Here is an 18,708-nt window from a genome sequence, read left to right on the forward strand (position 1 = left end):
AAAGGGCTGAATGTGATTGGAGGAAATGATACGAGTGCGTTGTGTTCTGCACAAGGGGAGGCACTCTTCCTTATCCGACACGGTGCACAGCCGCATTGTTGATGTCATCTTTCGGGACATTAATTGGACAAAACATAATTCATCTGTTGCTGAAATCAGAATCATCTTCACAATAGGATGTGGTTTTTGTATTTGCTTAGCTGGATTGCTCTGCTTGTCCAAGTATGCATCGTAACTTTATCGATTGGTAAGTTGAAGTGGGCTGGCCGAGTCGGCCACGGATGGGATGTCTTGTCAGTTGATCACAAAACACAAAACTGAAACAGTGACTATTGTTTCATCGTTTCATAAACGAACTTCATTCTGACTAAACTGACAAGCACTTAAATAAGTATATTGTTTCAAGACACTGGGAGTTGTTTGTGCGGTTTTTGTCTTTCCGACCATTGGTTTAGTTTAAATAATACTAATACTAGTAATAGTATCAATACTGCGCGTAACAATTCAACACAGCTTATGATTACGAATACATCAGTGACCAATAAAATTGAATAATGTAACACTACACTCACAGTACTACTATTATGGTGATTATAATTGATACTGATAATACTATATGACAAGCGATTACAGTAACATACTCTCCCAACGTCCTCCTCTCCACCCCCTCATACCCCCTATGCCCCCTTGGCCTTACCCTTCAGAAAAAAAAAAGAAAAAAAAAAAAAAAGCAAAAAACAATATTCAGTTGTCAGTTCTCAAAACTTCTGCATGTTTTGACCTTGGAAGATTTTCATTTTCAAATGTTCCTTGTTCAAGAACCAGAAGTAAATCTGTCATTTTATTTACACTGGATAGTCCCTTTGATAGTTTTACTCTGTGTGTGTGTGTGCGAACACGTACAATAGAGTGAGAGGATGGGCTTGAATTATGTTGTTGTGCATGAGAGATAAAGACAAAAAAACATATATATATGTGTGTGTGTGTGTGTGTGTGTGTTTGTGCATACAAGTTACAGTGCACATAATATATTGATCCATTTGACACATTTTGTGCATACACTGTAGTTGAAATAAAACATTCTTTTAACTCCCCATCAGAACAGCTTTCAACCATATTACTTCTTCTTCTTCTTCTTCTTATTATTCTTATATATATCATGTAATTTACTCCCAAAGACTAACACAGTAACAGTAACATAGATAACCTCAGTGATTCAGTCATTCAGACAATTTGTTATCATCAATAATTTGTTTGATTGTTTGTTGTTGTTTTGTTTTCAGCGGCTGGACTTTATTATTTGGCAGAACTGGTGGAGGAGTATACAGTGATGACCGGAAAAATCATTAGATATATGATCGTAGTAAGTTTTTCTTCTTCTTTCTTTCCTTCTTTCTTTAAAGTAATAGTGTATGAAAAAGAACAACTGGGCAATCAGGCTAACTCATTTGTGATTTTATTCACAGGTCTCTTAAGTTAAAACTTAAGGTTATTAAATGTTACTCTTTAATAAAATTTCTGTTTCAAAATTGTATGAACTTTTTTCGTTTAATAATAATAATAATAATGATATGCAGGCTTATATAGTGCAGTACCCCCATCTCAAACCGTGCTTTACAATAAAAAATATAAATTTAAGACTAAGTGACATAAAAATATGCATAAAAAATAAAATAGAATAAAAATGAAATAAAATAAAATAGAATGAAATAAGTAAAGACATAGTCTCACATCACATTTGCTGAAATACATATTTCAGACTATCTCACATAGACAGTGTGAGCATGTCATTTAAAGAACGGAGTTTATCGTTTATGTATCTTTCTGTTCTCTTTTGTGTTCTCTTGTCTCTCCCACCCCTTCTCCATACATGTCTCTGTGTCTGTCTCCCTCTGCATCTCTTTCCATACATCTGAGCTGTCACTATCTCTGACTGTGTTACCTTCTCTGTCTGTCTCTGCTCTCTCCATACATCTTTGTCACTGTCTCTGTGTTACCTTCTCTGTCTGTATGTCTGTATACTGTCTCTGTCATCCTCATCCCCACTCCCCCACCCAGCTCTTTCCCTCTCTCTCTCCAGCTATGTATGTGGATGCTGTCATATTGTTAATCAATATTCAAAATATATTGGAATATACACAGGCCTAATTTGATATGGTCATTTGTTAATTTGATTTTAAATGTGAATCCCACATTAACAATTAATTTACATTATCTGTATTGAAGGGTAGATTTGTAAACGTATTGATACTGTAATTCTTAAATTTTTGCAGGTATAACTATAAGATAAATTTTGCATTTTAATGTACTTGTTTTCTTGTATCATTTCTTGTCAATCACATTTTCGCACTAACGTTATACTATATACTTTCTTGCTATGTATATATATTATATATATGTATATATATATATATATATATATATGTATATATATTCGAATTATTCATCATACTTATAAAATCTCAGAATATCTGGTTTACACAGGGAATGGACAATGAGCAATTTCAGGAAAAGCTCATCGGAGCATCTTTAGGGAATTGACTTCAGAGCATTTTCAGGGAGTACCTGTACTTAAATTTTACTTGCATTATGTGGTTGCAGACAACAGCAGTGGTTTATCTTCTGATTTTCCTGTTTGAGGACTTCCCCCTGCTGCTAGTAGGGTCAGGACTGATCAGCTGTGTCGCATACTTTGCTGTGCTTCAGACTTTCCCCTTCTTCGACCTTACTTCCCCTGCTTTCATTGCTTCAGTTGGTAAGAAGATTTTAACACATACTGTATTGACATATGTACATTTTCCTTTTGCTTCCTGTTATCTTTGTAAGAGTCACGAAGACTAAGAGTCATGCTTTTGCACATTCTTCACTCACTCTAAATAGCCAGTTTTCTTCCATGGTTGCTGTATTCATCGTCTTCATCCACCTTTTCAAACGTAGGTTACGTGTTCTGGTGCTGAGTCAGAAACTTACAGTGTCTCATCCATGCTGCTTCTGAATGAATCTCTGTTGCTTTGAATATTTCTTCTAGTTCTACTTAAATTTTTTTTCTTGGCATTTAAGTTACTTGTTTTGTAAGCTAGTAGATTGCTTGCTTGAGATGCCATTGTTGACACATGGAGCAAAGCCTTTCCATATGACCAGTCCCTTACTCAACATACAGCACACAGTATCACCCAACTCTTATTTAGCTTGTTATGAGCAGTTGTGTGTGTGTGTGAGAGAGACAGAGACTGAGAGACAGGGCGCTGTCTGGTTGGCTGGGCTGTAAGCAACAGAGAAAAAAACAAACCCTCATAAAGAGACATGTGCTTCACTCACATTACCATCATGTGAAGAATTGTGATAATTATTCTTTTTGTTTTGTTTCCAGTGCTGCTGATCTTTGACCATTATTTGGCCTTCTCACACTTCTCCGAGGTGTGGTATCCTTTTGCTGAGGTGAGTTTGGTCTTGTGTATAGTACTGGTGTATGATAATAAACAGTATTTAGCCCATCCTATAAAAGAACCCACAACAATGAGATTTGTTCCAGGCAAAATTTTATAGTTTAATAAAAAAAAAAAAAATTCAATAGATACATACAGACAGAAAAAAAAGTTGCTACTGTACTATGCCAGTGGTAGTGCAATCTACCTTTGGAGAGCAGCCTGAACTTCACTAAGAGAAATTTGTTGTGAAAAGCAATTACAATACAGTACAGTAAAATACAATGCTATGCAAAATTGCATTGCATTGGAATAGAATGCAGTGCAATACAATACAGTACAGTACAGAACAGTGCAAAGCAACATTCTAGGGCTGATTACAGTCAGTGTCAAAATTTGCTGTTCTGCAAACATGTATGAACTGCTACATCTTGCTGTCTCTAGGCATTCTGGTAAACTTTATTATTGGGATTTTCTCAAGAACTACAACCTGTATCAGTGTATGGACACAAAATGTGGCCTGATCATGGATACTGGTAAGGCCTGTGTGGCGTAAAAAGACAAACACATTGACCAATTGCAGTGAGAAAAGAGATTAAGAAATGTGATGTGATCCATGAAAACTTTGCCTTTAGCTTTTAAACACTTTAATGACGGTGATCATGGACCATTATGGAGAGTCTAAGTCAAACTTTTCTAATGCCAGACTTGACTTTTCACTTTTTTGTGACAGTGATTGTCCACGTATGATATGAAAAAAAGAAAGAAAGAAAAAAACCCCACCAAAACAAATAAAAACAAAAAAACACCACTAAAATGTTGTAGTGCTGTTCTCATTGCGGGGGCATAATCGGTTGGTCTTTGAAAACTGATGATGATGTATGACATGTCGACTATTGCAGGTTTTGGCATACTTCACAATCTGCCTGTGGTTGGTGCCCTTTGCCTTCTTTGTCTCCCTGTCAGCCAATGAAAATACCCTGCCAACCACCACAGCCTCTCCTCGCCCATCGGGTATGTTCTTTTTTCTTTGTTTGTTTGTATGATCTGTATTCATTGTTTTATTATTGTACTTCTCACATTATATCTACTATCGATGCTCCAAGACTACTTTGTACAGATTGATCATTTCTGAGACTCTTGGAGTTTGGTCTTTTGATGCTTGTAAAAGCTACCAAAGTCACTCAAAGTTTTTGTTGTTGTTGTTGTTGTTATTTCCCAGTGAGTTTCTGTATTGTGTGGCAAACGCACATATGTGGTTGTGTGTGTGTGTGTGTGTGTGTGTGTGTGTGTGCAGATTTGTCTGCATTTGAAAAGTACATGTTTCATAACAGAACTCAAAATTAATGTCAAAAGAAAAAAAATCACCACATAAATGTTGGCATGAAATCATGCAAACCCATAAAACTGGAGCTATATCGTGTGCAGGATATGACAAGAGGTGGTGTGGTTGGGAATGTAAACCTGATGATAGATGCATAAAGGAAGCAACAGCTTGCATAATTTACAAAACAAATCAGAATGCCATGTCTGAAAATAAAAAAATTAAAAAAAAGGGTGAAGAAAAATAAGCACTTCACATATTTTGGAGAGTTGAAGGAAAAACTGTTCATTGCAACTATTCAAATCAAATTAAGGAACAGATTAGATTAAGAGATTGTTGCCACAGTGAAAGAAAAGAGTTTGTTATTGGTCAAAATCAAAGATCAGTGGAGACAGACCATCTGAAGCATATACATATTATTGTGAATAATAAAGATATTCTGAGAAACTAAAGACTGCCTGCAAAATTATAGTGAGAAATTCAAATTGAAGAGAAAAATCATAATATTAAAAAAATGTATCTGTAGATGTGTATATATATATATATATATATATATATATATATATATATATATATATATATATATATATATATACAACTAACAGCAAACCAATATCTGTTCAGAACATATAATTTACCACAGTCCCCCAGCCCCACTTTCAATTTCTACTCCCCATCTCTTTTTTCTACCTTCCTTGCTTGACTAGCTCTGATTCCTGAGTTGCAGCAACTCACAATGTACAGATGTCTCTCTCTCCCTCTCCCCATCCCTGTCTCTCTCAAAATAAGATCTTAAAATTCATATACCCCCTCCCAGCCTTCTCCCATTCTCATTCCGGCTCCTAGTCCTGTATGGGTTGGTGGCATCACAATTGAATTTATGTCCCTGTCTGTGTGAAAATAAAAATTTTAAATCCTGTCAAGCACACTTTCCATAAATAGAACTACTGACATAGATTTAGCTTACCATCTCATTCATTTGTTTGTGTGCTCAGTCTTATGTAAAAGATTGTTTAGGCCTGACCTTCTGATTTTATTGTATCATCGTAGCTGATATTGGCCGCTCATGCATTCATTCAGCACTGCAGCCATCAATTGAATTGTGTTGCAGATGATGCGGACGTTGTGTCCAGTTACTTCAGCCGAAAGGCAAAGAAATATGGACTGCTATCGTTCTTCAGGAACGTGCAGGGATCCGTGTTGCCGCAGAGAGTGAAGAAGAGCTACTGAAGCCTTGACGGACTCGTGGGCTGCTCGGTCAATGTAGTATTGCAGTGAAAGTGTGTGTGTGGGGGGGGATGGTTGAAAGAATATGGTTGTCTAGCACAGTAGCAGGTAGTATTTGTCACAGCAGTGAGGTTCAGCATGACTGGGGTCTGTATTTCATGATGCTTTCACTTTTTTGGGTTGTTACCTGTTCAAAATTTCTCATTTGCGTATTATTTCGAATTATTTGTATTCTTGGATGTTTCTAGCCCCATACATTCATGCTGATTTCAAGTCACAATGTAAAACAGTTTTCTTTTTTTCTTTAAAAAAAAAAAAAGATTTCTGCTGGAATTAACCATGTTTTTAGATGCCTGTTGTTGTTTTTTCCAGTTAGTGATAGAATTTTTTTCTTCTTTTTCTTTTCTCTGTAAATAATAAATCTGCCTATCTTTATGAGATCTTTACAAATGTGTTCTTATTTCTTTATTTATTTGTGTTATTTATTCATTTATTATTTGTTTTTTGTTTTGTTTTTTGACAGTTCTTCAGAATATGAAGTATCGGAAAACAATTTTTTCAGAGTATCTCTCTCCCATTACAGATAATATAAAAGACACCTAACAAACTTCAGAAAGAAGTGGAAGAAAAACTGTTTTGTATCTGCATTTTCAAGTACAAGGAATAGTTTGTACAATCTAGGGAACATTTAACTCACTCGGGACGACAAGTTTTCTCCCTTGCTTTTCCCCACAGACGGCCCATTTATAAGGGTTTGGAATAAAATTACAAAAAATACAAAATACTGTGTAAGAAAATGAAACTTTCAGAACTGGTTTATTACGTGTTGAGCTATTACATATAAAAAAAAATCAAATTTCTCATCTTATTTTTACAGTTTTGCCATATTTTTCACCCCGAATCACCATACCCATGCTCGCTTTCTGCATTAAATTCGCTTTCTTCTTCGTCATCATCCGCCTCTTCAATGTCCGACCCTTCAGTTTGTAGCATTTCAAGTACTTTGGCAACCCTAAAACGTTGCCGTCACTGCCTTGTTCGCTTCACAACATTCTGAGAAGAGCCAGCTTTGCTAACAGGCTGGCACGCGAGCAGACGACCGGTCAGTGACTTTGTCAGCGTGTGTGCAAGACGGGCCACACATCCCAGGCTGACCAATCATACCATTCGATTGTGGAGTGACCCAGAATAGCTTGGCTAATCACAAAATCACGTGTACAGCGCATGATGGAATTTTACTTTCGGAGAATGCTATTCCATTCCTTCGTCCGAAACCGAATATGTTTTGTGTAGGAATGCGTGAGCATTCCTTCGTCCGGAAAGAGTTAACTTTTCCATCTTTCCCATTATTTGATAATATAAAAAGCACCTAACACATTCAGAGTGGGAGAGAAACTGTTTTGTGTCTCAATTTTCAAGTATAAAGAATAGTTTATACAATCAAACTTGATTTTTCAAAAATATGCAGTAGAAGTCCCGGGGTGTATTGCATGTGCTTCGCATGGTTAGTCTCAGCATGAAGAGTAGTTGTGAGACATGTTTGTTGGTACTTTGAATTGTAGTTATATCGCTTTGGAGTTGTTGGGTTTTTTTTTTTTTTTTGTTGTTGTTGGTTGAACAAAAGTGGACTTCATCAAAGTATGAAAGCTAGTGTTCAGTTGTGTTTTTGAAGTATTGAATATAATCACTTTACCATTGTGTGAGCTTTGGTTGGCTGAAGTTAGCATTTTGTATGATACCTAGTAGCATTTGCTTGGTGTATGATGGGCGCAATAGCCGAGTGGTTAAAGCGTTGGACTGTCAATCTGAGGGTCCCGTGTTCGAATCATGGTGACGGCGACTGGTGGGTAAAGGGTGGAGATTTTTACGATCTCCCAGGTCAACATATGTGCAGACCTGCTAGTGCCTGAACCCCCTTCGTGTGTATATGCAAGCAGAAGATCAAACACGCACGTTAAAGATCCTGTAATCCATGTCAGCGTTCAGTGGGTTATGGAAACAAGAACATACCCAGCATGCACACCCCCGAAAACGGAGTATGGCTGCCTACATGGCGGGGTAAAAACGGTCATACACGTAAAAGCCCACTCGTGTGCATACGAGTGAACGCAGAAGAAGAAGCTTGGTGTATGACACCTAGTATGACAGGCAGTTAGCATGGGACATTTCAGAAAGGCTGTACAAACTCCTCCTTTCCAGCTTCCTGTTATTCAGTCCTTTGTGTGATTTGCCCAAGATTGTTTCATTGATGTGACTGTATCTCCTAGTCCAAATCCTCTCACAACAACTAGACACGAAATTGGCAAAGCTGGAACGCAGGCGCCTGTGCGCTATTTACCTCAAAGTGCTTGGGAGTCAGTTTATAGACCCCATGTAATCATAACAACATAACAAACGATACTGTAAGAGCTCAGTAGAAAGTATTTGTATTTTTGTTTGTATTTGTATTTCTTTTTATAACAACAGATTTCTCTGTGTGAAATTCGGGCTGCTCTCCCCAGGGAGAGAGCGTTGCTACACTACAGCGCCACCCATTTTTTGGTATTTTTTCCTGCGTGCAGTTTTATTTGTTTTTCCTATCGAAGTGGATTTTTCTACAGAATTTTGCCAGGGACAACCCTTTTGTTGCCGTGGATTCTTTTACGTGCGCTAAGTGCATGCTGCACACGGGACCTTGGTTTATCGTCTCATCCGAATGACTAGTGTCCAGACCACCACTCAAGGTCTTGTGGAGGGGGAAAAAATATCGGCGGCTGAGCCGTGATTTGAACCAGCGTGTTCAGATTCTCTCGCTTCCTAGGCGGACGCGTTACCTCTAGGCCATCACTCCACTCCAAGATTTTTATTTTTATTTTTATTTATTTTTTTGTTTGTATTTGTATTTCTTTTTATCACAACAGATTTCTCTGTGTGAAATTCGAGGTAAACCAGAAAGTCCAAGCAAAAACGAAAGTGTCTTGTCAGTGATGGTGGGGAAATAAAGAGATGAGAAGCAGAATCAAAATGATGGCGTATGCGGAGAGTACATTGAAGGAGCCTACCAGCAGTTTTATCATTATACATAGATATACGTAGATATACTCTAGAGCAAAAGCGTTCAGCTTTTTTGATCAAACCTATGCCTTCCGCACCCCCATCCCCTCAGAGAACAGACATATATATATCTAAAGAGGAGTGTAGATAGAAACTTTGTATTCTCATTTTTTATGCAATATCTTATGTTTACTGGCCTGTCCATTTGCTATTTTTTTAAATTGTGTCCTTTCTTTTGCCATTATTATTTGTTGTTGTTTTGGGTTTTGTTGTAATCATTGAGGTGGAATCACTCTGTAGTATTGTAGTATATGTTTGGTAGGATGTGCATGTGTGAGTGAGTGTGTGTGTGTGTGTGTAAACAGTGAGTGAGTGAGTGTGTGTGTGTGTGTGTGTGTGTGTGTGTGTGAACATGGACTACTGTCACAAGAGTAGATCAACCACTTTTTTTTAACAGTGAATGTGAATGTGAATCATGGCATGCTTGTGCTCACCCTCTCATTGCCAAGTCTTTCCAAAATGCATCACTGCACTGCACTTGTGGATTGTCACTTAACACAGTTCTGTTAAAAGGTAAACTCTTGAGTCATGGGATGTTTTTTTGTACGTGTGTTTGTTTTTCTTTTTTGTTTGTTTGGAGGGCGGGGTGAGGGACATTGGACATACGTACATCTGATTGGGGTTCTTGTACACAATAGTTGTTTGGCTTTCATAAATCTGGCTGAGTTTTGTTAAGTTTCTGATCTTCAGCCTGCAGCAGTTCACTGAAGTAGTATTTTCAGAAGTGCTGGGGTATGGGTATTCAGAGATTTATCATGGTTTTATTTGTTTTGAGATATTTCAGGCTGTTTCTTTTATCCCAATTTTTCCAGAAAATTTTTTTAAAGAAAATGACAGATTTTCTTCAGTCGTAATTTTCTGGTATAGTGATTTGTATAAAAGAAAAAAAAAAGATGTTTACAGTACTAAAAGTATTTCTGTTACTGCAGCTGCTAATGCTGCTGCAGCTATGGCTAAAGATGATTATGAATGACAGCACTGGTGACAACAGAAGATGCTGCTGGCAAAAAATAAAAGGGATCATAAAAGAAATAATTAGCATCTGTTATGCACTACCTCAGAACCAAGCACAGCGGTGTTCTGGATTTTTCTATCGTCCGTAAATGATATGGCTGATTGGAGTTTTAATTTATGGAAAATATGAATTGACTGCCATTAGCCAATTAGGACAAGGGTTACTACTGTTTGATTATTTGTTTTAGTATTATTGCTCGTGTAATGTGTCATAAGTCCCCCGCCTCTCTCTCTCTCTCTCTCACCCTGTTTCTCTCTCTCTCTCTCTAGCTCTCTCTGTGTCTCTCTGTGACTTCCCTATTTGCTCGTTCCCTTTTGTTTCCCTCTCCTTGATCTCACCTTCCCTGATGATACACATGCATGTAAACGTTCTTTGTGATTCCTTTGCATTGTTGCCATGTCTTAAAGTTTCACCTGATCTTTTGTGTACATGTCTTTGTGTGGTTCTGTGTAGATAATTTGTTTTTAAATGGCGATTAATTTTTTCTTTTCTGTAGAAATCCGTTATCATTGATCAGCATGAGATAATGTTTTTGACAGTTATGATGTGAAGCCAATAACCAAAATGAATTGTTGTGTGCCCTTTGATTTAGTTGTTGTTTCTGGGAATGCTGAACATTGGACTAAGCCACTGAACTGTGACAAAATGTTACTTTGGGGGGAGGGAGAAGAGGGGAGGGGAGGCAGCAGGATTTGTGAACATGATCAATTTTTTCTTCAATATTGTCACACGCTCTTTAAGAGCAGCGGAATAGGCACATACGCACACACACAGAGGATAAGCATAACATTCTGTGGCGCCACAAATAGTCAGTGCCATCCAAGGCTGTCCCCCAGTTCAGTTAGTCCCTTGTCATCCTCAAAACGACATGTCACACTCCAAGAAAAGAAAACGTAGCACAAAAACTTGTGTCACACAAAATGTCGTTGTAGACTACATGGCATGCAAGGAAAACCCCTTCAAATATGAATGACAGAAGAATGAGAACGTCATGAGTTGTGACAAATATAAATGACAGAGTCACGAACTTTATTTTCTTTTCGGTTCCCTTGTGCTTCACTGAAGGTCTTCTGTGTGCACTTGTGTCCATGGCTATGTTTTAAGTTGGAGTGTATGATTTTTTTTTTTTTTTTTTAACTCCTCCTTATCAAAAGCAGTCATAGTACATTTTAGGTCTGGTGCATGTTGAGTAGTTTTGTTTGGCTTGTGTCCATTGCTATGTTTTAAGTTGGAGTGTATGATTTTTTTTTTTGATTTTTTTTTATTTTTATAACTCCCCCTTACCAAAAGCAGTCATAGTACATTTTAGGTCTGGTGCATGTTGAGTAGTTTTGTTTGGTGAATCCATGACAATGCTTTGAGGATTATTGATTGTGTGTGTGAGTGTGTGTGTGTGTGTGTGTGTGTTGTGGTCTTCTGCAATAGTATGTGCACATAGAGGGACCTTAATCTAACAGTTGAATCTTTTGACCGGAATGATTGGGAAAAATCTCCAGACTTCACCCACTTGGTGCTGCCAAAATTGAAAACGCAAGCTCCTGGATATGATGTCTGATGAACTGACCACATGGCTGTTTACCTTGTACTGGATTTTGAAACAAACAAACAAACAAAAAAAGATCACTCAAACATATGGGCTATTGGTTCCGTCTGAGGAAGGATCAATGATTTTCTTCATGCATCCACTGAAGAGATGATTATTTCAATGAAAATAGGGTGGAGGGAGACGTATACAGACATGCAGATGAACTTACTGGCAAACAACATGGTGTAAAGACCCTGACACTGGCAGCAAATGGAAACTTGTTGTTGTTGTTGTTGTTGTTGCCCATTTCACATCAGTTTACATTCCAGGGATAATATTTCAGCCAGAAAGAGCAGATTCAAAACAACCCCCAGTACAGTGGGAAGTCAGTGTTCTGCCATGCCAGAGGATCACTGAAGCAAAATGAAGAAGCTGAAATGCTGAATTGAATGTCAAAATGGTGAAACCTCAGGAAGGTAATGGCCTGAAATTTTGTCTTGATCATATTACCCTGAAGACTGATCGGGTCTGTACATCTATTTGCTCAGCTTCCTTGCAATGCCCAAGAAAAGTGTTTGCCTGCAATTTAAAGTGTTTTGATTTCAGTCACAACAATGGAGATTCCTTGTTTTGCATGTGCAAACTCACTACGTTTTGTGAACTCATTTATGTGTAAATGTGTGTGTGGTGTGTGTGTGTGTGGAATTTTAATCCAATTGGATTTCTTTTTCACTTGTTCCTGATTAATATTTAACATCACATTATGATGTAGTCAGTTAGGTTTTAATAATTCCCAGCCAAGGCAGTTTTGTTTCATGGTGTATTTCATATCGAATTGCATGCTTCAGTGCAGAAACTGAACAAAGATTTTCCTTTGCATGTTTTATGGTTGAAGAGTTATTTGTTTGGCAATTTTGTTTAATAGTGTAATTTTGTGTCGAGTAGTGTGTTTCAGTGCAAATGGAGAAGAAAGATTTGTGCATGCATGTTTTAGCAGTTGAGAGGTTGCTTTGTTGAAAATGAGTTAATTTTTCCTTGACAAATTTGCAGAAGTGTGACCTGATTGCAAAGAGTTTCTTTGTTACGTGAAAGGAGAAAGAATAAATTCTTTGTGGTTGCAGTATCAGTCTGTGCTTATCTGTATAAGGTTAACACACTTGCCCTATGCTGTTCATGAAGCTGGTTTGATGCTGGTTTTACAGTTTAACAATTTCTTAATGAAATAAAGTGCAATCAGTGACAACCTGTGAATGGCTGTTTTGTTGCAAGCTGGTTGTATGACTGGGAAATTATTACCATACCATAACTCTGCAATGATAGATGTGCTGTACAGTCAGTGTTACAGTCTCATAGTGTGATGTTTACTTTAAACATAGTAACTTTTGAAATTAAAATTTTGAGTATTGAATGTGCATGTATTATGTACCTTATCTTGAAAAGCATCTGGAGCAGTTTTCTGGACAAAGTGCTTTCTGAGTATTGATGATGATGATGATCATTATTATTATTATTTGAATCACTTCAGAATAACATAGATCATACTCAAGACATTGAAGTCAATCTGTACAGGGTTAAAAACATTTTTAATGCACTGTGTCTCTCTCATGTCTCCATTTTGATTTGTATATGTTTGTGTGTATGTGTGTGTTTGTGTGTGTGCACGTGCATGTGTACACACATGCTAGTGTTCATTGTGCATTCATTCTTGTACACACCTCAAACATTCCCAATGACAGTAAATACAAATGTGTAAGAAATATTCTTGTTTATTATTCAATGTCTCTATGACCACAAAAAAATATTCTGCCCAAATCAACAACCATCACCAAACCCTTGTGCAGGGTCTGTGCAAGCATTGAGAAAAAAAAAAAAAAAATCTTCAGCAGTTGTCCACAAAACTTTAAAAAACAAACACAGATTTGAAAACAAAATAAGCATCATGAAAAAACAACAACAACATAAAAAACAAACAAAAAAAACAACAACTCTGGTTTCATTAAAATGAAAGTGAAACTTAAGGAAAGATTATTGTTGAACAACAAAGAAACAATCAGTCATTGAAATGATAAACATTTATGGTAGAAGATCAGCAGTTCGTCCATGGTGAATCAGCATTTTGACAATAATAATAATATTAGAGATATTGAATAATAGATATTCAAAGTTGCACATTTTGATACAATTCAGCTACTATTCAGCAGTTTGTATGGTAAGTTATATAGTTACAACACACATACATTCACTACCTCGATAATATACATAAAGGGCAGTAGCTTTTTATTGGGGGGAAGAAGACTGTAAGCAGAATGCATTTAAATAAAACAAAAAACAAACCACCACACATCCACCATGGAAGGTATGGCAATTCCTTTTAATCAACTGATATTAAATATAAGAATGATCTGAATATATTAATCATTCGAGCATGTTCTCATCCATAATAGTCAGAAATTTGTAAAATAAATACCACTTAAAATCAAATGTCAAAGCTTTCAGCAAGTTCATGACCAGATCAAAATGAGGGTGGAAGCATTAGATATTAAACAGCAAATGAGCTATGTAAGCTGAAAGGGAAGCACAAATCAGTACTGACTTGCAGGCATGTATCCTTGTGGAAAGTCAGTGTATTCTACATTCTTCCTTAAGTTTGCAGTTCATGTGTGTGTGTGTGTGTGTGTGGAGAGAGAGAGAGAGAGAAAGAGATGCATGTGTGCATGTTAGTGTCAAACTCACATTGCATAAACATTTGAGCGTGTCTGTGCATGCTTACATGGGTGTATGAGTTTTTTTTTGTATTACTGACATATTCTTCTTGTATTACTGACATATTCTAGTTGCTTGTCGTAATACATAATATAACAGTTCTTCGGTTTATTTAGTATTCATGTTATTCAGAGAAATTGAATATTTGTTTACTTAGTACTTGCTGGTTTCTGAACCTATATATCCTTAAAAAAAAACAAACCCAAAAACACCCAAGTCCAAAAAAATTGTGAAACAGGACAAAAAAAGGAAGGATGTCCTTTCAGAAAGATAATGCTTTATGTATTTTTTTGTTTATCTTTTGGGAGGGGTGGGGTGGGGAGCAATGCCATATATGCTTTGTTACTTTATCCACACATCATTATTTATTTAGCAAATAGACATACACAACTTCTGAGGGAAGGCAGACACTCAATGATAAATATTTGGAAGAGTTTGTATAAAGAAATAAGAAAACAAAAGTTTTGATTTCATTTAAACTGCTTTTACTGCAATTAAATGCATACTAGATTTAGCAGTGAAATACTAACGCAGTGCCATCAAAATTTAACAAGGAAGTGAAACTGTATCCACTTGTAAAAGCAAAACATTTAAAAACAAAAATTTAAAAAAAAAGAATAAATCAATGCAACAGAAATAAAAAATAAAGATTTCTCTTGGAAGGTTATGAATTTATTAATAAAAGATCATAGTCTCACTGCTCACAGCAATAATCATTTTGTTTCCCCCCAACATGTACCATAATTTTTTTTCTTGACATGCATGTTTATATCACAGGTACTTTTTTTTTTTATTTATCCAGACAACAAGCTTTCCTGATATTTAAAAAAAAATCCTATTGAAGTAAATGTACATCTTTGACTTCAGCAGCATCACTTGGTTCACTATCATTTCAGACTAACTAATCTGAAATGAAAATTGGCAGACTAATAAAAAAAACAACAAAAAACAAAAAACTACATTCAACATTATTAGCAAGAAGTACAATTATCATTGCAATTCACCCATTTGAGATATCACAGGTTTGGCAAATGTACTGTGCAAAAATATGGAGAGTGCATGAATACAGTTGTGGGATGCAATTATAAACCATGTGCATGATTTAATTCTTCATTTTCCTTTCACAGATATGCAATAAATTTCATTGTCAAAATATTGCATGCAAGAAAATATATATAACAGCAAATTAAACATTTAATAAATGCTCACGCATTCTCTTTGGCATCTATGTGAAATTTAATCAAAATGAAAGTCATAAGCAAATATAATAGGTATGAAATATGGCTAAAAGTATTTTTATTGAAGGTGTAAAAGTGTGTGTGTGTGTGTGCGTGTGTGTGTGTGTAGTAACTGCTGAGGTGGCATGTGATTTGTAGTAAAAGTACTGTGAAAGAAGATGCAGAAGCAACACTTCATCACAGAATTGTAAACTTAAGCAACACCCAGTTATTCAGCCTAGCTATTTTACAAACTTTACTTGCTTTGAATAACATGCACTGCACTGTTGTGAAAAAAACCAACCCAAAAACATGTCAATAAGAGGCCAGATCACCAAAGGTGGTGCCATAGCCTCGACCAGGAAGATAGGGAAAGCTGTCTGGCTTGGACATTTGTTTCAAAGTGGTCAGTAGCTCTGGCAGAGGGTAGACTTGTGGATTCCATTCTGTGAATGCCGTTGTGTTTGATGATTTAGAACCACTGCTGGTACTGGAAGCTTTGCCTGCGCTTCCTCGCTTGCGATGGATGAAGTAGTCCTTGGACGGATCTTCAGGAAAACGGATGCTCATCTTGACCATTTGAGAGGTGATATCATTGCAGAGGTGTAGCGGTGCCTCACTGGGCGGCTTCTCATCCAGCGTGTACTTGTGCTTCTTGTGAACATCGGCAATATGCTTTGGCTTGAACAAGACAGGACGCTCATGTGTGGTTGGATCATTTGAGAGGACTCGCTCAATAACTTCTTTTGGAAGTTGGGGTTCCCGTAGCTTTTTCTTTTTGATCTTTTCTGGGTCCTCTTGGTTCTTTTCTTCCTTGGCATGCTTCCCGTCATAGAACTTCTTTCCTCCCTCCACCATGTGCATCATGGTGTACTCATCACGAGGGAACTCATCATTCAGGATTGGGACATACTCTTTCTTTTTAATGAAAGGTGAAGGATTCCATTTGTTGGGGTTGACGTACGCAGAGTGTTTCACCTTTTTCTTCTCCTGCGTGCCGGCCTGAGGATCGATATCATGCAGACCAAAGTCCGCTTCAGACATGATGGTGGCTACAGTATCTTTCCTGCTGGCCTTGGAGGAAGCTGATGATTTCTGTCCGATAGACACAGACATCGTCAGTGCACCTTTCTCCGCCGTCACATCCTGTGAACCACGTGAAGCCACACTGTTGGGTTTTGTCAAAGGCTCGCGGATCTTCACACTGGCTTTCTTCTCCTTTTGCGGTGGACGTTCAGAGCTCGGGCCGGTGGTCTTGGGCTCCAGGCCACGTGAGGACAGCCACTGCTCGTAGGCAGCCTGCCCATAGAACTGGGCATCCAGCTTGGCCTCCTCTTCATCCTCCAGCTCCTTGAGCACCTGCTGCATCTTCACCTTCTTCAGCTGGTGCATCTCCTTGGCCACACTGTTCTTATCCTGGTGCCACATCTCTGCTGCTAGTATCCTGGAAAAGAAAAAAGGAAAGCAGGGGTGAAGCAAGAGTGACAGATGAAAAGAGGAAAGCAGGGCTGACAGATGAAGGGAAAGGGAGAAGGAAGATAGGAGTGTCATAAACAGCTTGGCAATGGGCATACATGTGTCAATATACACACTCTGTTTTTTTCTCCTCCTCCTCACAACATTAAAGACTCACCTCCACACCTCCAAACCATTTTTTTACCAACTCTCTCAGCACACAGAACACATACAAACACAGATACTCGGTCACACACACACAAAAAAGAATAGTGCTGCACTGTGGTGTGACATGCTCTCCCTGTATAGGGAAAGTGGCCCAAATTTCACACAAAGAAATCTGTTTAGACAAAAAAAAAGTAGTGCAGAACAAAACAATACGGTCTTAACCACACCAAAGAAACCTTGGCCAGACTGCCAGTTACCTGGCACATTTGCGGTGTGCCCACAGTTTGGCCAGGTCGAGGGGAGTATTGCCGCGACAGTCCTTTCCGTCAATCTTGGCGCCCACTTCAATCAGGAGCTTCAGACACTGCACGTGGCCTTCACTGGCGGCTTGGTGCACAGGGGTGATGCCGTCATCGTTCTCTCTGCCCACAGTCCATACCGTATCTTGAATTCTTCTTTTTTTTTTTTTGTAAAAGGCACGCACTGCTCACAGTCCATACAATATGATTTTTTTGTTTTTGATTTTATCAACACAAAATGTTTGCAACTTTACAGAGGAAAAAAAAAAATCAACATGCACACTAAAACAAACAACAACTCTTTGAACGTATATTCTAAAGTAACTTATAGTCAAGGTCAGATGAAATATGAAATTCAAAACACAGAAATACAAATATTCAAAAGTAACTAATAGTCAAGGCCAGATCAAATATGAAAACCAAAACACAGATATACAAATATTCTAAAGTAACTAAAAGTCTGGGCCATATTAAATAGGAAATCCAAATATAGATATACCATAATATCTCATTAGTTGAGCAGAAAAGCTTTATGCTGTCTCTTCAATTTCATAAACTTCACAGAAAAAAAGAGAGTTCAATTTCAACACATGTTCGATCAAATTATCTGGACCTTTAACGTGGTGGAAAAATGACTTTGTCCAAAAGTTGCTGAATATGTTCGTTTCAAAAGATGTCACAGGATCTTTTTCCCTTTTTAATGTTTTTGAAACTGAAAACTGAACTGACACATCTCTGCTGTGATCATACAACTTTTCTGTTGATTAAGTAGTAATGTCAAGATGTTTCTCACATACCACCTAGATTTAGCCTTAAGATCTTCAAAAACTGATACTTTAAGAGAGTTCCATCATGGCATGTGTATAATAACTATTAATTTGTGTGATGAAAATCTATCTATCCCTCTCTCATAAAAATGAGTGCGCAATGGGCACATATCCATCTCTGTGTCTGTGTGAATGCATGCATGAACATAAATACATATATTATCATGCACACATAGCATTTCCTCCTCAATACAACCTGCTTAGTCAGGCCTCGAGTGCATGCATATATATTTGTGTACCGATCAGAGTGGATATCTCCTACATGATTCTGCCAGAGGACAACACTCACAGTGGATATCTCCTTCATGATTCTGCCAGAGGACAACACTCAGAGTGGATATCTCCTTCATGATTCTGCCAGAGGACAACA

At 37.5% G+C, this 18,708-nt stretch overlaps 2 protein-coding genes across 2 annotated transcripts in view; one reads left to right on the forward strand and one right to left on the reverse strand.

Moving 5' to 3' along the window:
* The first annotated feature begins 87 nt into the window (after positions 1-87).
* LOC143275852 (protein TEX261-like) lies at positions 88-12,852 on the forward strand. Its single transcript, XM_076580147.1, has 6 exons — positions 88-247; positions 1,284-1,363; positions 2,602-2,755; positions 3,371-3,438; positions 4,328-4,439; positions 5,861-12,852. The coding sequence occupies exons 1-6, from the start codon at positions 178-180 to the stop codon at positions 5,977-5,979; spliced, it is 603 nt and encodes a 200-aa protein (XP_076436262.1). The 5' UTR covers positions 88-177; the 3' UTR covers positions 5,980-12,852.
* A 513-nt stretch (positions 12,853-13,365) lies between these two features.
* The window catches only part of LOC143275862 (uncharacterized), an 8,286-nt gene continuing 2,943 nt past the window's right edge, over positions 13,366-18,708 (reverse strand). Inside the window, exons 3-4 of the mRNA XM_076580159.1 lie at positions 17,470-17,634; positions 13,366-17,033 (exon numbers count right to left, since the gene is read on the reverse strand). Of these exons, the coding sequence (XP_076436274.1) occupies positions 15,905-17,033; positions 17,470-17,634 (1,294 nt within the window). The 3' untranslated portion in view covers positions 13,366-15,904. The remainder of the gene's footprint in view (positions 17,034-17,469; positions 17,635-18,708) is intronic.

The sequence above is a fragment of the Babylonia areolata genome, chromosome 2 (assembly GCF_041734735.1).
Source record: "Babylonia areolata isolate BAREFJ2019XMU chromosome 2, ASM4173473v1, whole genome shotgun sequence".
Classification (NCBI taxonomy): Eukaryota; Metazoa; Mollusca; class Gastropoda; order Neogastropoda; family Buccinidae; genus Babylonia; species Babylonia areolata.

Excerpts from the sequence above, each read along its gene's own strand:
- LOC143275852 (XM_076580147.1), top strand. The coding sequence starts at position 178 with ATGTGGTTTTTGTATTTGCTTAGCTGGATTGCTCTGCTTGTCCAAGTA. Across the intron at positions 1,364-2,601 it reads TCATTAGATATATGATCGTA|ACAACAGCAGTGGTTTATCT; the intron begins GTAAGTTTTTCT and ends ATGTGGTTGCAG. Across the intron at positions 3,439-4,327 it reads TGTGGTATCCTTTTGCTGAG|GTTTTGGCATACTTCACAAT; the intron begins GTGAGTTTGGTC and ends CGACTATTGCAG.